Source organism: Nicotiana tomentosiformis, chromosome 12, assembly GCF_000390325.3.
Source record: "Nicotiana tomentosiformis chromosome 12, ASM39032v3, whole genome shotgun sequence".
In the NCBI taxonomy this organism is placed as follows: domain Eukaryota; kingdom Viridiplantae; phylum Streptophyta; class Magnoliopsida; order Solanales; family Solanaceae; genus Nicotiana; species Nicotiana tomentosiformis.
In genome coordinates this window covers 93,294,339-93,317,814 of record NC_090823.1, presented here as the reverse complement: position 1 = coordinate 93,317,814, position 23,476 = coordinate 93,294,339, and the positions used below count along the sequence as shown (strand labels likewise).

At 36.0% G+C, this 23,476-nt stretch overlaps 1 protein-coding gene across 1 annotated transcript; it reads right to left on the bottom strand.

Annotated features, from left to right (window-relative positions):
- Positions 1 to 2,934: 2,934 nt before the first annotated feature.
- LOC104088384 (branched-chain-amino-acid aminotransferase 2, chloroplastic-like) lies at positions 2,935 to 9,799 on the bottom strand. The gene is made up of 10 exons (XM_070191901.1): positions 9,613 to 9,799; positions 8,027 to 8,088; positions 7,230 to 7,401; positions 5,550 to 5,726; positions 5,133 to 5,264; positions 4,941 to 5,039; positions 4,594 to 4,710; positions 4,187 to 4,282; positions 3,458 to 3,570; positions 2,935 to 3,247 (listed from the first exon to the last, which is right to left on the bottom strand). The coding sequence occupies exons 1-10, from the start codon at positions 9,664 to 9,666 to the stop codon at positions 3,133 to 3,135; spliced, it is 1,137 nt and encodes a 378-aa protein (XP_070048002.1). The 5' UTR covers positions 9,667 to 9,799; the 3' UTR covers positions 2,935 to 3,132.
- Positions 9,800 to 23,476: the final 13,677 nt, after the last annotated feature.

The following is a 23,476-nucleotide window of genomic DNA, read 5'->3' as shown; positions in this document are numbered from 1 at the left end:
CACCGGGTCTGGATTCGGATTCCGAAACTTGATATAAGTTCATTACTTTATTTATGACTTGTCTGCAAAACTTGGTGCAAAATGGAGTTGATTTGACGTGATTCGGACGTCAAGTTGTTAAAATAAAAGTTCTTAAGCTTCTTTGAAAATTTCATTTGTTTTGGTGACCAATTCGTAGTTTTAGATGTTATTTTAGTGTTTTGATCGCGCGAGCAAGTTTGTAGGATGTTTTTGGACTTATGTGCATGTTTGGTTTGGAGCCCGAGGGCTCGGGAGAGTTTCGGATAGGTTGCAGATGCTTTGAACTTAAGGAAATTGCTGGTTTAGCTTCTGCTGGTTTCTGGTGTTGTGTGCTTCACGATCGCGAAGGGGAAAGTTGGGACTGGGGTGGAGTTACTCATTGCGAACGCGGAGCAGTTGGGGGGGGGGGGTCTGCCCTTGCAAATGCGACCACATCATCGCGAACGCGTAGTGTTAGAGAGGCGGGGACTGGGGAATGGAAATTACTCTACGCGAACGCGTCAGGTGTCTCGCGAATCCGAAGGCAAGGTGGGATAAGCCTGCGCGAACGCGTAGAGTATTTCATGATCGCGTAATCCAACTAATTAGTGCCCTTTGCGAACATGTCAAGTGTCTCGCGAACGCGATGAACACCTGACGCCCAGTCATATAAACTTCTAAAAATAAGGATTTCACCCATTTTTCACCATCTTTCCATTTGAGCTCAGCCTAGAGGCGATTTTAAAGAGAAAATTCATCATCCTTTCATAGGTTAGTATACTTTAACTTATTTTCTTCCATTTCCATCATCACCCATTAATTTCTAGCTTTAATCTTTATCCTTTCATAGTAGAAAATTAGGTATTTGGGAATAATTGGGGTTTTTGTTTTTTACAAATCTGGATTTTGACCTCAAATTGGGGTCGAATTTCAAAACTAATTATATAATCGAGCTCGAGAGTGAATGAGTAAATGGGTTTTGGTCCGAATCTCGGGTTTTGACCAAGCGGGTCCAGGGTTGATTTTTGTTGATTTTTTGGGTAAAGTGTAAAGATCTTAACTTTATGTACTGTAATTGAATTCCTTAGCCATATTTAATGTTATTGAGTCGATTTTGATTAGATCTGGTTGGTTCGGAGGCAGATTTTAGAGGAAAGGCCCTGGTAGAGCTTTGAATTAATTGCGGAGCGAGGTAAGTGTCGTGGTTAACCTTGACTTGAGGGATTTGGACTTGTTTGCCTATTTGCTACCTTTTTAATGTGCGGGTACAATATATATGTGAGGTGATGAGTACTTATGCGTTGTTGTTGGGTTAAAGCATGCACGTAGAACTTGTTTCCTTGCGATTTATTGCCTCTTCAATTATGACATCCATGCTTATATTAGATTATTACTTATTTGATTGTTCCTTCCATATTTATGGATTAATTAGTAATGGTTGAGTATTTTGGAAGTTGAGGTTTGATGTCTTGGAATCATAATTGACGTAAAGTACATCCTTTGCATTATTCTTCTCCCGAATTTTTATATTCAACATGGTAAGGGAGAGTGTTAAAGCACAAAGGGTGATGTCGTGCTATTTTATTGCCTCATTTATTGATTAATACATAGTAAGGAAGAGATATAAAGCACAAAGGGTGATTTCGTACCATCTATATCATTTATTCATTGATGCATAGTGAGATTGAGAGTAAAAGCACAAAGGGTGATATCGTGCCATCTATATCAATTATTCATTGTTACATGGGCAAATCGAGAGTAAAAGCACGAAGGGTGATGCCGTGCCATTTCATTCTACTTATATCATCATTTCATGGTAAGGTTGAGAATAAAAGCACGAAGGGTGATGCCGTTCCATTTTATACCATATGTTTATCCGTCTTTATTGGTTGATGACTTATTTGACTGTCTTGTGTTGTCATTCCTGTTGTAGTTATCGTATCTTGTCCCTCTTTCGCATGTCCCCTCCCAACTGCCCATATTATATCTCTATTTTGTTGTTGTTTGCTACATATATCTATGTTTGTATAGGTTTAATTACCTGAGTGTCCTGTCGTAGCCTCGCCACTACCTCGTCGAGGTTAGACTCGACACTTACGGAGTACATTAGTTCGATTGTACTCATACTACACTCTGTATTTATTGTGCAGATTTTGGTATTGGTCCCAGCTGTACGTGAGGTGCGCTAACTTGGATTATCGCATTCGGAGACTTGAGGTAGATCTGCTGACGTCCGCAGACCTTGAAGTCCCCTTCCTCTTTCCTCTTTTACTGTTCATTTCATTCGAAACAGTTATATTTATTTTAGACTCTATTTATAGAACTTCTAGTAGTTCGTGTACTCGTGACTCTGGATCTTTGGGAGGAGATATTATTACATGACTTATGCTAGTGTTATATTAGTTTGAGTACCTATCTCTCGTTATTTATCATCACTTTATTTTAAACTGTTAAAATTTGACTAATTAACTATCTCACGTTGGCTTCCCTAGCAAGTGGATGTTAGGCGCCATCACGACTCCGAGGTTGGGATTCCGGGTCGTGACATGATGGCAGCGTGATAGTGTGGGGATCGGTTACTTCAATACCGAACTTGAGAATCTACATATAAAATATAGAGATTTGTTAATGACGAGAGACCTTTTTGAAAAAATCGTGTGGGTTTGACCCAAAGCATACAATATCCCAAAAGAGATTAAACATTTGACTATTTGAGAGGTCGTTGTTGGAGCATTTCTGCATTTGGTACGTCTTTATTAGTGATAAATGAACCTTGGTCCTAACTTAACCCTAGAGATTAGCTCATTAAGTTGAGAGGATTGTCCAAAACCATATAAAATAACATTTCCATCTATTAATGGCCGATGTGAGACTCTAACATTTTGGCCACAATGTTTATCCAACAAAAGATCTATGCAATTTCAAAACATCCACTCAATCCAACGGCCCAATATTTAGGGTATAAGGAGCTATTAGAGCATAACGCTTTAATTAATACAATGATAATTTGTCTAATCTCATGTCTCAAAATAATTACTTACTATAACTTATTACATTGCATAGTCTTTTTACAAAAAAAACTGGTGCACAAATTTTGCAAGTGTAACTTTGCTAACGTCATCAAACTAAAGCTCACTTAATCTCAAGAACCCAATCCCTCTTGTCCTCGATAATACCTTTTTGAATCGCTACTAGTCTCGTGTTTAATTGCTCGCTAATTAGTTCTGAGCTTACCTTGTATTCAATCCTGCAAGTTTATATCGCAAATTTTAGTTAGCTAAAGTAACAAATAGAAGCAGAATAAGAATTGAATATGTATGACACATAAAGAAAATATAGTAACGGTAATAGTTTAAAATTTTTGAATGAAGCTAAGTCATAATTAATTGTAAGCAATATCTTAGCGATAATTATATATCAGAGCAGTGAGAAATCTCAAATTGAATTTAAATATTACCGTTTGTTCTTGTAAGTTATACTTCCTATTGGTGCAACACCAAGTGCAGTTCCTGTACAGAAAACTTCATCTGCACTAATCAATTCCTCAGCTTCAATCAAGCGTTCTTCAACCTGGACCAAGGTGTACAAACCCTTAAAAAATCATCCCTTCTTGTGGTTCATGTTGTTATAATTAGTACCCTATTGATTCTCTGCGAGTTTAACTTTAATACAATATTGATAAAGTAAAAGAAATTTTATATTATTATGTCACTTAAATGATAACCTAAATGCTTATAATATATAAATTGAACTACTTACCTTGAAAAATAAGAGAATCAGCTACAACATATATTAAATAAATTAAACCCATTCTTAAATTGCACGGTTATTCAATATATATACCTGGTAGGGGTGGCAAAATGGTTAAAAGAAAACAGTTAACCACCCATATTATCCACTAAAAAATGGATTAGAGAATGAACTTTTTAAAAACGGGTCAAATATGGATATGAACCATATTATCCATTTAGAAAATGGATAACCAATGGGTCTAACTTTTACATTTGTAAAGCCTCAAATTGGGGGCTCCTCAAGTTAGGAAGACTAAGAATTCTCCCAAAAGTGCCATATTATCCGCCGGTTAACCCCTTTTTTATCCATATTAAACATGGGTCGGGTAGGATAATTTATCCATTTTTTTATTAGTCGTTTTCGACCCGAACCGCCCGTTTGTCACACCTAATACCTGGTATCCAAGATCATGTGCAAGGTCTATAATGCTTTTCCTTGTGATTCCTTCAAGAATGGTTCCACTGGGAACTGGAGTTGCAATGACTTTTTCCTGTAAGACGTTTTAAAATCTCATTAATTGAGGATCAAAATATTATGTTCCCTGTAAAACCAATGTAATCAATAGCTGATGGAGCTTGTTGAATAGGCCAGTCGAATTCAATATTTTTGACACGGAATAGGAATATATGTCATATATAACTAAAATTTCAACAAAAATAAAATTCTGAAACCATAATTTCAAAAGTGCAATGAATTCAACGGTAAATAAAATTCAATGAAATTGAACCCATTATACAAGTTCTGGTTTGCGTCTAACACGGGTATATATTATATAAATAAGTAGAACATGGAGTTAATTACCTTAACAAGGAAAATGTTAGCGGCAGAGACCTCTTCAATATATCTATTATTTACTGAGTCAAGGTACAATACATCTGAGTATCCTCTCTCCTTTGCTCTCTTTATAGCTTTCAAAACCTGCATGACCAAAAATTAAGGACGTACATCTAAGATCCAAAGATGGACCATTTGATACCATTTGCACGAAAATTCTAGGGTAAACAACATAGTATAGCCGCTCTAAAAATAATAGCCGAAAAATATATATATATAAATGTATAATATACATATTTTTTGTATATATTTAGTTAGCGGATATAATTATTTTTGGTTGATCGGCCAAATATGTATTAGTACGAAGCATTTACCGGGCCATAATTAGTAATGCTTTTGACTCCACCAGCTCCCCCTCGTGAGGCACGATGATGTTCTTCCTCAACATATAAGGTTAACGGTTGTGTTCCATTCTATATGGAAATACAAACAAAAGTAAAACTTTAAGCTAATAGATTGAGGAAATAATAATTATATCAAGAAAAGAAATGGCAATGTTCACATACCCTTAAATAATTTCCTACAGGGCAAGCGTAGACAAGGAATGTGTACTCAGGAGCTGGAGCCACTCCAAGTATAGGCCCATTTCCTATAAGCAGAGGCCTAATATAAAGTGACCCTTTGCCAGCAGGTGGAATCTGTTCTTATTAATAACACACATGGTCACAAAATAGCTACTAACATGTGCTGATATTACGGATCGACGAGGAAAATAAAAATCCATGTGTGTTTGGTATGAAGAAAATTAAATGTTGCACTGAAAACTGTTTTATTGTATGGAATAATTTTCTAGATCCTCTTTTCAGGCCGATAATCTTTTTGACAATTCAAGATAATTATCAAACACTAAAAAAATCGTAGAAAAATATTTTCTATTGTACCAAACACACTTTAATAGAAGATTTTAAGAGATGAATAATTACCCAACGGTTATTAGCCAGAGCAGTTAGCTTGACAGCATCGACAAATTGTTGAGTAGAAGGGGAAGGCATGCACATTCTTTCAGCACCAATTTGCATTCGAATTGCACTTTCGTGTGGACGGAAAAGAAAAGTACGTCCATCATCTCTTCTATAAGCTTTTGTACCTTCAATTAAACCCTGTTTGAATTTTTTTTAAATTGCATCAGTTTACCAAAATGATTTTTTGTTTAACATTATTATATGAAAAGAGTTAAGTCGTTTGGTAGCCAGTAGAGCCTTGTCTAGTTGTCTTAACGTTTACTAGCATATCGTGGTCAGAAACATTAAATAACACTACAGTCACTCCATACTTCCGGTCCAAATGGTAATAGTTCTGGCAACCTATTTTCTAAAATATTTGATATTTTAGAAAAATATGAAGTTATTTATTTGAGTACTTTTTTTCATATCTACCTTTAGTCTCCAATTACTAGAATGTACTTAAATCTAACAATCGGAGTTTATTAAATATCTTTTTTGTGTTTTCACTCGTTATTCGATATTCGCATTGATGTCCGACTAAATTTATATTTGAGCTGGAAAGTCCCAAATTAAAGAATAAAGTGCTTCATACCCAGGTCTCGAACCCGAAACCTCTGATTAAGCATAAAAGGTTACTTAACACTCCACCACAACTATTGTCGATGGTTTATAAATATTTGATAGAGACAAAAAATATTTACTTTTGGCAACCTTAAAGAACTAATTGTTCAAGGATATATTTAGAGGATTATTTTACACTACCACCAAACATAAGGGACCATAAGAATAGTTGTCTAATATACATTGTCTTTTTCATTAATGTCTCACTTAATTCACAGTCAAGTAATTGGTCAATTCAGGTGAATTTGAAGGGGGAAAAAAATCCTTTTTGTTATTCTAAAACATTGATTAAATATCTATTATAAAATCAAGTATTTTTTTTTTTTGAGTGAAAGGGAGGAGGAGTCAATTGACCACTTGTTCTTTAAATGCCCATACTTATCTGTTTTGTGGTCCAATATACTCAACTGGCAAGAAAGGAGTTTAAGAACTTTCTAAGGTAAGAATAGAAGAACTGAATCCCTCTGCAAATTGATAACTTAGGATATCTAGTTAATTTTAAATTGGTGCTAATTACTATTGCTGATTAGTACCTCATTGTCTCTCTAAACGAACGATTATAATAAAAAGACAACATACGAATAATGTCATTCAAACTCATCCCCACAATATAATTGTTCATTTTATAGTTGTTCAAAATATTGTCGACTATGATAATAAAAGATCTGGCAATGTTATAATTTTATCTTTAGTTTGATTTTATGATAATCTTGTCTGCTCTCATTTGGATCGTGAAGGAATATTTCATAGTAAAGAAAAGTTATTGGGGGAAGTGCCAGATCTTTACGGATCATAAGAGCTTGAGGTACTTGACGACAATACATCTCCAAAGAAAAAATGTTTGTGGTGTGGTAGTAAGTATATACTTGGCCTTAACTAGAGATCTCGGGTTTGAAATGGAGTCGTGCTTGATAGGAAATAATTTTGTTTATCTCCCTAAAATTAGACTTTCTTGTACAAATCCGAATTAGTCGGGGCACAAAGCGAGTACCAGATGATACACGAAAATTTGAGTTAAAAAGAAAATAAAGAATTAACCTGTCCATAGTTCAAAACACCAGCAGAGGGGCTCAATTCAATGTTCCCATAAGGATTAAGTTGGCCTTTTTCAAAATTCCCATATTGAGAGCATCTTGTCATAAACATATAATCAGTTTGAATCAACTTGAATCCAAGATTATCCCAATCATAATCCGCTGATTCGTAATCCCTGACATCATAATAACAATGTAAGGTAGACTCAGGAACACAAAGTGATTTATTATTTATATAAACAAGAAAGGATTAAGGTTAAAAAAAATCAGAGAATTATAAGATTTCGGGTTGTTTGAGTTAAATCTTGGAAAAAGATTACTGTACCTTTTAGAATTTTTGAATTCATTTTTCAAATCTTTCAAAAACTTAGCCGTTTATCCATAGATAATATTTGAAATATATTAAAATCTTAATATGTTTTTGTTTTTTAATCTGGTCCATTATTTCAACTTCATCTTGCAATAGAGAATTCGAATTATGAAAAACTAATTAGAAATATTTCAAGTAAAACAATAGTTTCCAGTTACAAAACTTTTAATTTTTTTTTTCTTCAAATGAATTCATGTCCATATACTTAATCAGTAACTCTTTTAGAAGTTTCTCAATTTTTTAAAATTTGGAGAAATAGAGTTTGCAGACCCTTAAAATATAACTTTTCTTCAAGTTTTAGCTCAAACAAACAGTTTGAAACAACTCAAAAGTTGAAAAACCTCAAACAAACAATAAACTTCTTTCTTTTTTTTTCGTAAACGATAAACTTCCAACATGGAGTTGTTGGTTTCAAATTAAATGCAACTCACCAATCAGCAGAAGATTGTGCAGAAGTTAGAGCTGCAGGGGCAGTAAAGTACCTAACTCCTACCTACAATGACATAAAGTCACTCATCAATTCGTTATTGTGATGCAAATTAAATCATGGTAGAAACTTCTTTGCATATGATGTATTAATTCAAATACATGTTAGTTAATTATTATTTTGTAATAATCATATTTGTAAAACATGTGTTATGTATTTATTGAGAATCTCTATGTTATTGATTGGTTTTCATCTTTTTATATTTCATATACTCCCTCTATTCCAATTTAATATTTATATTTTTTTAATCTTTTTAAAAAGTATGACATGTTTATTTAAAATGACGTTTTAGAACCATGAATTTTTAAATATAATTATTTCTTTATTAAGTTTTATGTCTAGTCAAATTATTTCAAATAATTATAACTATAGAGGGGGTAATATACTTCTACCAAACTTAATTAAGCTTGGCAGCCTCCAGGATCTAATTCTTCCCCCCTCCCTTCTGCAGTTCTGCTACTTCAAAAATAACATCTTCCCAAAGAATAGTTGGTTAATACAGTAAATTATTATGTTTCGCCCCAATTCATGTTTTAAGTTTTGGAAGAGGATATATATAATACATATTTATAAGTTACATAAAAATATTATAAAATATAATATTTATAATTGACCATTTTCAAAATATTTAAAATTTGTGTAGTCGAATAAATACTTATTTTTTTAAAACTCTCAAAGTGTGTGTGTGTGTGTGTAGGAAACATCAGCCCAAGGGTCATTAAATTTATTTGCCCCACCGGTGTGGGCATATTTTTGGAGTTGTACATGTTTGTAAACGTACTAAAACATATGTTTTATTTAATTTTAGACAGAGACAACTAGCTCAGGATTTCAATTCTTACATTAATTATTTAGATTTTTGTATAAATTAAATTCATATATTTAAATTACATAAAACATATTAGCTACTTCTTCATTGCAATAAAAAAAATAAAAAAACGAAGAGGCTCGGAATATGAGTATCTCATTTCGATCGGGCATTGATTTTAGTATCCCTAATATTTTACATGCTTAAAAACTAGATACTAAGAATAAGTACTATAACAAAAAACTTTTTATAATTAAAAATAGTTGAAATATATACATGAAAATAGTTGTGGTCAAAGAGAAAGTTGTTTAAATCTCCAAATAGTAATAGTATCATATATAAACTGAAATTCGTTATAATTTTCTTAAAGTTAAAAATCGATTAAATTATATGAAAAAATTTTAAAGACGAAAAGTATATTTTGAACCCCGTAAAATGGGATAAGAAAGAGTATCCTACAAGAATAAACTCCCAAAAGGATTGCATAAGAAAAATTATGGTTATATCATATGGAGATTATCTAGGTGGGCTGGAAGAGATTCTTTCACCGTTAATCAGATGCCTCGAATTCTAGTCCTAAAAATGGAGAAACTTATAGTAGGGAGCGTTTTCACAATGCTAACTAGAATCGTCGGGCTAGTGAATGTCAAATATTAAATGATTATACAAAAACAAAAAGATACCATATCGAGAAATTTTTAGGAAGATGGAGAACAACTGACCTTCTGTAGAGAAGAAAGTAGAGCTCTGGGAAAGCATGCAGCCCTTTGAATCATGTTGCACAAGGAAAAGAAGAATGTTGGAAGTATTGCCCCAAAATCATAAGAAAAAAACTGGTATAAAAAGGTGACAGATCTTTGAAATGATCAACTTGAAAAACAAAGCACTAAATGAGGAAGTTGTGGTTAGGTCCTACAAAGTAAATACTAGAGGTGAAGCAACATGGATTTTGTAAGGATTTGTTAATAGGTATTCAGGTTTTAGCTAGCTGTCTACAGTTGCAGCTCAGTTTTATCTTTATTTTTTTTTAAGTCTGTTTTCCGACTTGTCTGATAGCGATCTTCTTAATAAAATTTAATACATAAACAGCAAGTGCAACCCCCACTCACTATTGTTAGGTGAAAATAATAAAGCATTACAGCATTTGCATCCAGAAATGAATGCAATATATGTTTGTAAACGAGCTAATTTTATCATTTAAGGATTCTCGCTCAATAGATCCGTTTGACCAAAAAGTGGGTTTCTTGGCTAAAATAATTAAATCTATATATTAAGGGGTTAAAACTAATTAACAATAATATTTCTAGATGCGAGTTATGAAAGCGTGATTGATGTTGAACAGATCTGACAGAAAAATAATAATTGTGTGTGACAATCATTCCAAATAACGTGAGTAATAAATGAGCATTAAATAGCAATGAACAATAATAAATGATATTTGGGTAAATAAAGAAATGATTCACCTAATTAAAGGAGAAGCTAGATAATATTCCTCCTGACAATGATTAATGACAGACAAATCCTTGAATGCAGGGGCGGAGGGAGAGTATAACTTACGGGTTCGGCCGAACCTAGTAACTTTCGTTCAAACCATGTATTTGTCTTTAAAATTAATTGAACATGTATAAATTATTAATTTAGAACACAGTAACTTAAAAGATTTAGAATCTCGAACTCATAAGTTTCAAATTCTGGCTCCGTTTCTGCTTGAATGTTCGAATTATCCTCAGATCTGGTGGGAAGTATGGAATAATGTGGACAAGAATCTTGAAGGTGTTGTTTGTATCTTGGTAAGAGAGAGAGAATCTTTTTTATCAAAATGTGTGCTTACAAATGAATATCACATGTCATACATCATTGTCTCTTTTCCTCTCTCTCTCTCTCTATATATATATATATATGAAACATATCCCTAACGAACCCTAATAGTACAAGTATAAAGAATATTCACTAGAATATTCTATTTATTATCGTATTTTAAAAACTAGCCGTTACATCTTTGTTAACGCTGCTCGACCTCGACCATTGTTGACATCTCGACCACAAATTTCGCTGCTTCCTGATCGATATCGACTAACCCTTTCCTTATTACTATCTTACCTTAAATATTCTAGGACTAATTTTCACCAATAAAAGATCAAAGGTAAGTTGGGATGGTGACTCCCAAAGCTCTTATCGACAGAATCCTTTGGCATTGGGAAATGTGTATTTTTATTTTTATTTGTGACACTCACATTTAAAATTGCTTATACTATAATGTAAAGACAAGACAAGCATTAAACAGCAGGTGCTATATATAAGTGTTTTTCAAACTTTTGGTTTACAAGGTCTACTAGCTAATTCATTTTACTTCTTTTTCTTACTTGCTTACGGGGATTTGGGGGAAGGGGCGGTGGGGTTTGGTGTGGGGGAGGGGGAGGGAAGGGCGTGGAGGAGGGGTGGTGGGAGAGAGTTCAAATCATTAGGTGGAGAGTTTTAAAAAATATTTTTTCCTCCGTTTGCTAAGGAAGTTATTTCCAAAAATTAGAAGAAAATAAGTTCATACCAAAAAAATAGAAAAAACAATTATCCAGGAAATATGTTCCTTGGTATCAAACAAACCCTAGATTTGTTTAGTTTCAGTGACATACCCAATCTGATTGGAGTTAAAAGCGAAGAGTTGTCATGACCCTACTCATAAATCTCAGTAATTAGGTAGGAGTATAGCAGATACGGTTTGATTATTTACCTATTTATTTATTTGTTTCCACCTTCACAATTATTCTGCGAACAAAACAAATCCTGCTCTTAATATTTTATTGATGATCTTAGATCATGTGATTGCAATTGGACAAATAAAAGAACGTGTAAGCTAAGAAATGTTGTATAACTAGACAAAAATAAAAGATAAATTAGAATAATAGGTATTGCCTTTTTTTTTAATGTCACACGGGAGGAGTTATTACTTAGTTTTGTCCCGTCATTAATAACTTGACTATTTTTAGATAATAATAGATAGAAACAATGCTGGTAAGAAGTCCTATTAAAATCAAGAAATATAGGTTTGTCTCCCATCCACACCAGAATAAATAGAGTTTCTCGAAAAAATCTGTTAGTGGAGGAAGACCTTCAAGGGATAAGAGACATAGGGTTAAAGAGAAGAGTCGGCTCCAACATTATGAATAGTAAGGCTCGTGCCTTAGGTCCCCAAATTTGGGGGGCTCCATTTCTTAAAAATAATAGGTTCATAGATATTTAAAATATAATATTTTATACTTTTAATACAAAAGTAGAGTTTTTAATATAAAAGGAAAGAAAACTTTTTAGATATATAACTAAAATAATAATTGACTTACTTAAAAAATGGATAGATGAATAGTTTTTTCAACTTTTCAGTTTTTCACTTTTCACTCCTTCATTAAAAACTTTACTCTTTCTTCCTTATCTTGTCCAATTCAATCTTTATTTTTCTCTATCTCTTCATATTTCAGTAACTCCTACATATTTTCTATCTTTCTTTTTGATATTCTTACTCACCTTCTTTCTCCAATATTTCATTAGTTCAAGAGTTCAATAATACTTTTAAGCTTTCAATAGTTCCATACTTCTATTGCTATGTACGATCTTATTTAAGATCAATAATATCTGAATAAGGATTAAATAAGTGTGAGCACCTAATTTTTGACTATATTTGAATTTTTATCACCTTATACTATGTAAATATTTTTAGAAATTTAATATATATATTTTTAGCTTTGTTAGATTTTTTTTATATAGGGTAAGAATTATAAATAATTTAAAAGGTCAAATTATTACTATTAGTATTATTTTTATTTTTTATCTTTATTTTTAAATAAAATAAATTTAAAAAAACTGAAATAATTAAAAAACAAATTAATTTTCGGATGGAAATAAAATAATAGAAAAATTAAAAGTATTGAATAAAAAAATAAAATTAAAAGTAGGTGGAAATTATTGTTTTTAAAAAGTAAAACAAAGTGAAAAATTAAACAACAAAAAAAGTAAAAGAATGTGGAAATTTAAAAAATAAAAAGTGAAAGAAAGTTGGAATTAAAAAATAAAAGTAAAGGTAGCTGAATTTATTTTTAAAAAAAGTAAAAGAAAGTAGAAATTGAAAAAAAGAAAAGTAAGATAAGTGAAAATAAAAAAAAAGTAAAAAAGTGGGAAATTAAAAAATAAAAATAAAGGAAAGTGGAGATTTATTTTTTATTTTAAAAAGAAGAAAAATGAAAAGTGGGAATTCTTTTTAATTAAAAATAATAAAATAATAAAATAATAAATTAAAACATCTGAAAAAATCCGAATTTATTTTTCTATAAATAGAAGAGAAATGTGAGGAGAGAGAAGACAGGAAGAAATAGAGGAGAGATTTGAGAGGGGAAAAAATGCTTCTTCTGTGCTAAGAGAATTTTTACTCGTTTTATTCTTTTCTTTCGAAAATTCAAGCAATTCATCACCCTGTTTAAGACTAAAAAATACCTAAAATTCAAGCCTAAAAACACCTTGTGAAGCTTCATTGATAGTCACCTCTCTCACGTTAAAAATCAGCAGCCTCACGAGGTACAGTCGAGTTTCGGTCCGGGCTCGAATTTTAGAAGGTTCGTCGCTAGATTTTCTGCTCATCTGCCGATTTGCCCTTGGTTTGGTGTACTTGCTCGGCTCAGAATTGTTTTAGCATTAATCAAGTTGTGAAAAAAAATTTTTGCTTAAAGGTTCATTGCTTATCCTCCCTTTGTTAATTATTTCATTGTTTTGTGAGATGTTCTTATAGAGGTTTATGTGATAATTTTTTGTGTTGTTTTATTTATACACATTATCATGTTGTAGTTTCTTTTTACATGTTTCAAGCGATTTGTCAACAAATTATTTGAATAGAATTTCATTTTAATGAGATTTTCTATTTAGAATTAAGAATGAAGATCTTGCCATATTAATGGGCCATGCGTTGGAGTTCAAGTAAGTGAACCAGAAATGAGTTACCACATTTAATAGAAAATAAAGAATTAGACATGGGTTGGATTGATTATAAATATGTCAAGCCCAATAATTTTGTCACTAGACTAATAATTAGTTCATTCTTCCAGAATGGATAAATGTCTCCTAATTTCAAAGATAGAGTAGTAAGTAGTAAATATTTCTAAGTGTGGATGACTTCGCAATACTTTAAATAACTAATATATTTTTTGACTTCCAAATAATTTCCTATCCATAAACTCTTTGTCTTACAATAATTTCAAATTAGTTTAGGAAAATAATACAAGTGCGCGTTCACGTGACTTGACCAATCAACTTCGAATAATAATAAATGTGTTATTGATTGTGTACACGTACGCGTGATATGATTCTTAACGCCAAACAAAAATGAATACACGTACACGTGACTTATTTCAAGATAATTTTCATAAATCTAATCAAACAATAAAAGCGGACATAGATAAAACATGAGAACCAATAAAATACAGGTTATCCAAAAATAATATAAGCCAAATGTAGTCAATTAAGCGACCGTGCTAGAATCACGGGACTCAAGGAATGCCTTACACCTTCTCCCCGGTCAACGAAATTTCTTATCCGAACTTTGTTTTCGCAGACCAATAATAATAGAGTCAAACCTTCCTTTGACCAGGGATTCAAATAAATGGTGACTTAAAAAATAAATTCCAAGTGGCGACTATGTAAATAAAATAATCCCTACTCAAATTTGTCACTTTAATTGGAAAAACTCTTTAACCCATAATAATCCATAATACATATCTTTTGGGAGGTGGGGGGCGGGGGTTAAAAAGGAGGTGTGACAGCTCTGGCGACTCCGCAGGGGATAAGAACCCAGAACCTCTGGTTCAGGGTTCAGAATTCGAGCTTGTAATGTGATCTATACTTGGCTTTCTTGATTGTCGATATTACTGTGTTTGTGCGCCTAATGTGCTAATTGTCGATCATTTATCGCTTTTATATTATTTGAACTATATAAACTGCCCTTCTTACGCCTCCCTTATGAGTCTTCTGAATTTATGGTGCACACGTACGTGTGGCCCACTTTTCTGTTAGAGCTCATACCAAATAGAATGAGGTTGGATCAGTAACTAGGCTGGGTAGACTTTTGTGCTCCCGGTACGTTGCCCCCACCTCGGCTCGAGCTGTCCGCTTAGGTAAGCCTGGTCTAAAACACTCCGCCCAGGATTTTAAACCTACAATAACATATCCTCATGCTGGATCCCTAGTAGGAACGTTTGTTTGCATCATGTGCATTTGACTTTGGGGACTCAACAAAGAGGTTGGATCCGTCTAGGACAGGTGTACCTGAAAATTACAAGACTATCCTGATGCATCTTATGTGCTACATGTACATTATGTACGAACTACGCGGGTTTGATTCTCATCGGATGTGAGATACATAGGCAACCTTCATAGGGTTCGGCCTCATTTTTGCAAAAATAACCAAAAGAAAGAAATGTGTCTAGTGTTTTCTTTTGTTTTATCCAGATAAGCCGACCCAACTTCGGTTAATCCCGAGCCGTTTCTGTCAGATTAGCCTTAGAACATCTTCAAAATTATCGAAGGGATGTACTAGCAAGAACGGACGTGTCTGTCAATTGGCATCACTTTTACCATAATGTCCTTCCCTTGGTCCTAAAGTTTTCCTTAGAAGTATTAAGGAGCATAGTTGCAAAAATAGTCACCCTCTCTTTGACATTTTTAAAAAAAAAATTAGGTTATTTACAAAAGATTATTTGAAAAAAAGAGTGCATTGGTTTTGTCTTTTCAACTAGCGTCAACCCTTACCTTAACCACCCACAGGTACAAAATGAGCATTATTCAGACCACACATTTGAAGGTTGTAGACAAAGCTCCACTTCAGCTTCAGATGTGGTGGTATGACTTGGGGAAAGATGGTCAGAAATGGGTCACCAAGCACCTAGGAGCCCTCACAGACATTATGAAAGTTAAACCACAAGACGATTTGATTGAGGCACTAGTGACTTTTTGGGACCCCGTTCCCAATGTCTTCCGCTTCTCCGATTTTGAGCTTACTCCCACTTTAGAAGAGATAGCTGGATATTCTGGGTTTGGCATGGATTTGAGAAACCAGAAGCTCATATTCCCGAGGGCTCTCTCTGTACACCAATTCTTCGATCTTCTGAAAATTAGTAAGCAAATCAGAAAGACCATCGTAGTCAAAAGGTACTGTTCTTTCTACTTCTTGTACTCCAGGTTCGGGCAGCCAAATAGGTTTGAAATACATGAAAAGGGCCTTAACAATAACCAGAACAAGGACACATGGCAGATTCAGCGTCGCTTCGCCTTCATAGTGGCCTTTCTGGAAATTATGGTTTTCCCAAATGAGGAGCGGACAATTGATACCCGCACAACCAGGGTTGTACAAGTCCTCACTACAAAATAACATCACACTCTTGCCCCGATCATTGTATCAGAAATTTATCGGGCGTTGACTTTGTGTAAGTCTGGGGCAAAATTCTTCGAAGGGTGCAATATTTTGTTGCAAATGTGGTTGATTGAGCATCTCCGACATCGCCCCAAGTTCATGAGCTATGGTCCTAGCACGGACAATTTTATTGAGAGCTACAAATAAAGAGTAAAAGATTACATCTCTCCATAAGGGGTGGAAGCCTGGATATCCCACCTAAGATCTTTAAACGCAAGTCAAATTAAGTGGACTTTAGGATGGCTCCCAGTAAGAGAGGTGATACACATGCCAGCCTAAGACAACTAGGAAGGTACCAGATAGTGCTTGAGGATGAAGATTTGAGCGTGCAAGTGATTGAGATACACCCGAAGCCCTACTCCCCTAGGCTTTAATCCAACAAATTTGGAACTGTTGTCGCTACTTGAAAGATGATACCCAGGTACCAGATACTGCGAGAGGTGAGGTAGATCCGGGTTATGCTGGGTGGTTTGAGAAGAGGTCCTGCATAAATGATGATCCAGATACCGAGCCCGAAAGGCCCGCAAAAAGGTCGCATGTTCAAGCCTTTAATGATAAGATCCACGAACGGTTAGCTTGGGGTGAAAAGAAAAAAAGGATACCAAGCAATTATCCATACTTTGGAAGAAAAGCTTAGGAACCTCCACTTTGAGAAAGACTTGTAAGCACAAGAATCTGAAGGGGAAAAGAAGAGCCTGATCCACAAAAATAAAGTCATTCGTGTCCAACTTCAACAGATGAAGAAAGCCTCCAAGGTACCGGTCAGAAGTTGGAAAGACCAGAAAACCATTGCCAATTTGATGGGAAAGGTGCAAGATTATGACGCCATCTTGGCAAAAACTGAAAAGGCGTTGGACAAAGCCAATGAAAAAATCGTACAGTTAAATGATGAGGCCAAATCTAGAAAGGATCGCCAAGAAACATAATTTGAAGAAGAGAGGGCTCAGTCCAAGAGAGAGAGGGTCCATTGGGTACGTTTGGAAGCTCAACTTCAGGCAGAATTGAAAGAAATGATAAGGTACAATAGAGACTGCCAACATGCAAATTTTGATAGAGATGGCTCAGGTGACACTCGAGCAGGCTAGACTTCGGGCTCAGTTGGAGTCAGCTTTAGATCGCGAGGGACACATAAGAGAGATAGCCACTACTCGCCAGTAGCAGTTACAAGATCAAGACCAGAACTTTCAGTACTTCAAAGAGCAAGTCCATGATTTGGCTGTTTATACCGCTCAAAGCAATGTGAACTGCCAAGGGATGGATTATGAGAAGTTTTTGGATCATGCACCTACCTTTGCCCATCACCTTGCAGCAGAGTTAGAGAGGATGTACCGTATATTGGGGGGTCAGCCAGGGCAAGCGCCACCATGAGCATATGTTCCAGTGGTTGAAAGCAAAGATTATGGAGTTTGAAACATCGTTGTAGTTGTTAAGACTTTTCAGACCCAACAATATTTTAGTTTGAGTCATCGTTGATTTTTTTTTAATCATTGTATTTTATTCATGTTAGAGTCTGTTAAGTCATTTTCGATGTAATGTCCTTTGTGTCATTGTATTTGGAATTGATTTGAAACAAAAATGAAAAAAAATCAAGACTATTACTATTTTCCCATAATTATGTAATGATCTGATTCATGCGGCGACATGATACGTAGGCAACCCCCAAAAGGTTTGATCAAAATATTTTTCAACGATTCTAAGATGAGGGATAAAAATGAGGCGCGGGTAAAAAAAAATACAGAGAGAAGAAAATAAAAGTGTCAATAAGAAGCAACCTGGTAAGCCGGAATAAAACATGAAGCCTTCCAAAATCATGTTAGAAATGGTGATGATATTAGGAGTATGACATATTACGTGTGATTCATATCAATAAAATGTCTTAACCCTAACACGTTTATTGTCTCTTATTAAAGTAAGCTTAAGGTGGTTGGTTTGTGGTGAAATTGGCAACACATCATTACTTCACCAGATCAAAGGGGGCGGTAGTAGAGGATAACAGTGATGAAATCGAGTTGGTCAGTGACAATCCCCAGGGCCAGTCAGTTGAGCAAGAGTAGGAGGAAATAAGAAAATTGAGACAACAACTGTCTGATGTATATCAAGCTTGGGTTTTCGGTCAGCCTTCGCCCCAGAGTCCCTCAGAGGGAACTTCCACCGTACCCCGGTCTACTCAACCACCACTCTATGCAGTGAGCGATCACATTCTACCACCAGGGTATGTGCCAAACTATAGCCTCCATGCTGCCCCTGGTACCTCTAATGTGCGACCTCCAGTCGCACTAGTCAGGAACACTCCTCTCGTCGTGTCTGGTGCACTGGTATATACAATCCCGCCACCACCTCCTGTGACGAGGCCAAACAACGAGCCACTATATCATGCTTATGATGGACAATACTACTCTCCAAATATGGCTTTTAAGGTCTCGGATCCACACAATCTGACTCCTCAATATGAGTCACCAGTGGAAAATGAAAAGCTTGCCAAGTCGGTTGAGCCGGATGAAATGGCCAGGAAAATGAAAAGTCTTGAACAGAACATACAAGGAATAGGTGGTCACAAAAGTGTTTCGTTCAGCGATTTATGCATGTTCCCTCACATCCATTTGCCATCAGGGTTTAAGACCCCAAAATTTGAGAAGTATGATGGACATGGCGACCCTATCGCCCACTTGAAAAGGTACTGCAACCATCTGAGGGGTGCAGGTGGAAAAGAAGAATTGTTGATGGCTTATTTTGGGGAAAGTCTTGTGGGGGTAGCCTCCGAATGTTTCACTGACCAAGATATCTCTCACTGACATTTCTGGAATGACATGGCCTAAGCCTTCGTCAAACAATTCCAATACAACATTGATATTGCACCAGATCGCAATTCCCAGTCCAATATGAAGAAAAAGCCAACTGAAAGCTTTAGGGAATATGCCATAAAGTGGAGGGAGCAAGAGGCTAGGGTTAAGCCACCCATGGATAACCACGAGTTTATCACTATTTTTATAGAGGCTCAACAACCTGATTACTTTCAGAACATGATGTCCGCGATGGGCATACCTTTTGCAGAAGCAATTAAGATAGGGGAGATGGTCGAAAATGGCCTCAAGACTGGCAGAATTGTAAGTCAAGCTGTTCTCAAAGCCACCACCCAAGCTATCCAAAATGGGTCGGGAAGTTTGGCAAATAGAAAGAGGAGAGATGACGGGCCCATGATGACTTCAGGATCCAGGGAAGTTCAAAGAGGGGCATCGCACCCTTATGTGCAAGTTCAGCATGGGCAATCCAGCTACCCTCAACATTACTATCCCCCGCCAATTCCTCAGTACTCTGTGGGCCCGCCACAATATATAATGTTTAATGCTCAATCCTATGATCACCCTCCCAATCAATAGTTACGGGCACCAGCTCCAAGATTCCCCCGACCTCAGCAGCAAAAGTTTTGGGCACCCTATAATACTTTTCCTAGGAAGGATTATGGTCTAGAGCAGAGGCCGGTGGAAAATTTTACTCCATTGGCTAAATCATACTCTAGTCTGTTCCAGAAGTTGAAGCAGATGGGCGTGATTGGACCCATCGCTCCCCACCATATGCACCACGATTCACATGGATTTTAAGAAAATGCTAGATGTGAATATCATTCAGATGATCCGGGGCATAGCACTGATAGCTGTTGGACCCTGAAAAGAGCCATAGAAAGACTCATTGCTGAAAAATTAATTGCAGTCACGAATGGAGAGGACCTTCCTAATGTGACCAATAACCCGTTGCAAGTACACAATGATGTTCATTTTGTGGGAATGATTGGCCGAGATCAAGAATACAAGCCGGTTGGTCAAGTAAGAATGACAGCGTGAACGATTCAAGAGAGAACCAAACTGGAAGTAAGTCCAAGACAAGATGTGCCGTTGATTGTGAAAGGCGCCCAGAGCTTAGAAAAGGCAACTTTATTTGTTTCCAATGTCTCAAGGTTGGAAGTTCGCTCCAATGTTCCAAGTCCAAGATTGTATGTCCTTGGAGGCCACCTCATCACAAGGTAGAATCAGGGTGGTACGAGCGGTATAACAGAGCCGATCATAATCAAGCCTGCTATACAACCCCGTGTGACAAACACGAAAACCATTCCCTGGAACTACAACAAAATTGTGGTGACCAACAAAGGCAAGGAAATCAAAGAAGAAGTGGGGGAAATTGGAGGTTTGACTCGATCAGGGAGGTGTTACTCTCTAGAAGAGTTGAGGAAGGTCAAGCAAATCAGAGAAGGCCAAATGCCAATAAAGAAACCAGTCACTGAAGAAGAGGCAGGAGAGTTTTTGAAAAAGATAAAAGTTTAGGATTACTCAATCGTTGACCAGTTGAGAAAGACTCCTGCTCAAATCTCTTTGTTATCTCTGCTCATACACTCAGAAGAGCATGCCCGTGTACTAATCAAAGTCCTTAAAGAGGCACATGTCTCAGAGAAGACCACCGTGAATCAGTTAGAGAAGGTGGACAATAGATTTTTTGAGGTGAATAGAATCTCCTTTACTGATGATGAACTTCCAGAGGAGGGAGCCAGGCACAATAGGGCTTTGCACCTAATTGTCAAATGTGAGGGGCATTATGTAAAACGAGTCATGGTTGATGGAGGCTCGAGTCTAGATGTATGCCCTATCTCTACCTTGCAAATCATGAAAATCAATACAAATAGAATCCGACCCACCAATATTCGCATCCGGGCTTTTGATGGCTCAGCAAGAGATACCATTTGGGAGATCAACCTCACCATGATGATTAGGCCGGTCGATTTTGAAATTGTCTTCCAAGTAGTGGACATGGAAACTTCTTATAACTTTCTTCTTGTAAGGCCATGGATCCATATGGCTCGAGTTGTGCCATCTACCTTGCATCAGATGCCCAAGTTAGAACATGACATGCAAAAGATTATTGTTCACGTAGAAGACGAATTATCCATTTATAAAGATCCGTTAATTTCGTGTATTGAGGCCAAGGAAAGGTGCGAGTCCATTGTCTATAAGGCTTTCGAAGTGGTTGTTGTAGACCACGTTGAGGAAGAAAAGCCCATTCTGCATCCTCGTCTTTCAGCCACATCTATAATGGTGGCTGCACTTATGCTGAGACAAGGTTATAAGCCAGGAAAAGGCTTAGGGGCATCATTGCAAGGAATTTCAGAACCCATCTCTCCCTTTAGTAACAAAGGTACTTTTGGCTTAGGTTTCAGGCCAACACAAGCAGATGAAGATAAAGCTAAGAACCGCAAAAAGCATGGTTGGGTCTTGCAGCAGCCCATCCCTCACATTTCGTATACTTTTGTTAAGCCAGGACTCCAAGAGGGTCAAAATTCCTCGGCACAAGCAAACATTGATGAAATTTGCCATGGCCTCAGCCAGATATTTTCTGAAGTGAATATGATCCAGGCTAGTGAAGGCACTAGCCATGCCGATGTGCAACTAATTGGCCCAGACACCATGCTCAACAACTGGGAAGCAACTCCTCTCCCCACAAGGAAAGAGTCTTGGTAGTTTGTTTTTGCAGCTTCTTTTATAATTTGGGTTACTTTCAGGGTTGTATTCCAAACAACTCAGTATGATTATTTTGTTTTTATACTAACCCTTCTATCCTTTCAAATTCAATGAAATGCAATTCAATTTCATATTGTATTTTTTCCTTTTCCTAAATCTTATCATTTTGTTTCCATTTCAGTTTTGTTAATGCTGGCTTTAATAACATGACATGCATGCGGAATTCACACCCAGATCTTAAAAAGCTGTCTAATTTCGAAATAATGCATCAAGAGGTCGAATATGATGAAAATAAAGTTGTTGAGGAAATAAAAAGAGAGTTGGAACAATTTGAAAACAAGCCTAGGCCCAACCTCAATGAAACTGAGCCAACTAATATTGAAGGTCATGAATAAGTTAGAGAAACAAAGATAAGCATTCACGCATAACAAGAAACTAGAGATTTCTTGATTCAAATTTTATTTGAATACAAAGATGTGTTTGCTTGGTCTTATGATGATATGCCGAGTTTAAGTGCCGATTTAGTGGTTCATAAGCTTCCCGCATATCCTGATTTTCCACCATTCCAACAGAAGCAACAAAATTTAAAATGGACATGAGTGATAAAATCAAAGAGGATATAATGCAGCAACTGAGCGCCAATGTAGTTAGAGTCGTATACGATACACCACATGGGTGGCAAATGTTGTGCATGTGCCAAAGAAGGATGGAAAAACCAGAGTCTGTGTTGACTACAGGGACATGAATAAAGCAAGTCCAAAGGATAATTTTCCTTTACCAAACATCCACATACTTGTAGATAACTGCGCTAAGCATGATATACAATCTTTTATAGATTGTTGTGCCGAATACCACCAGATTCTAATGGATGAGGATGATGCAGAAAACACCGCTTTCACCACTCCATTGGGTACCTATTGTTACAGGGTTAAGCCATTCGATTTAAAGAATGCGGGGGCAACTTACATGAGGGCCATGACCACCATTTTTCATGACATGATGCATAAAGAGATTGAAGTATATATTGATGATGTCATCATAAAATCAAAGACTCAGGCTGATCACGTGCGCGATTTGAAAAAGTTTTCGAGCGGCTTCAAAGGTATGACCTTAAGCTCAATCCATCCAAGTGTGCATTTGGGGTGCCATATGGGAAACTCCTCGGTTTTATAGTCAGCCAGAGAGGCATTGAATTGGATCCATCTAAATTAAAGTCCATTCGAGATCTGCCACCCCTGAAGAACAAAACCGAAGTCATGAGTTTGCTCGGGAGATTGAACTACATCAGTAGGTTCGTTTCTCAACTCACAAACACATGCGAGCCCATTTTAAGTTTCTGAAAAAGGATGTCGCTATCAAGTGGACGGACGATTGCCAAAAAGCTTTTGACAAGATCAAAGATTATCTGTCAAAACCCTCTGTACTGGTCCCACGAGAACCTGGTAAGCCTTTGTTTTAATATCTATCGGTGATGGATAATTCCTTTGGATGCGTTCTGGGGCAACATGATACAACAGGCAAAAAGGAACATGCAATCTATTATTTGAGAAAGAAGTTCACCAATTATGAGGTTAAGTATACCCTTTTTAAAAGAACATGTTGTTCTATGACTTGGGTCACTCAGAAGCTGAGGCATTA

Coding starts and splice junctions, on each gene's coding strand:
- LOC104088384 (XM_070191901.1), bottom strand. CDS start 9,666: ATGATTCAAAGGGCTGCATGCTTTCCCAGAGCTCTACTTTCTTCTCTA. Junction 5,265..5,549: donor CTCTGGCTAATAACCGTTGG/GTAATTATTCAT, acceptor TAATAAGAACAG/ATTCCACCTGCTGGCAAAGG. Junction 4,283..4,593: donor CTAACATTTTCCTTGTTAAG/GTAATTAACTCC, acceptor AACGTCTTACAG/GAAAAAGTCATTGCAACTCC.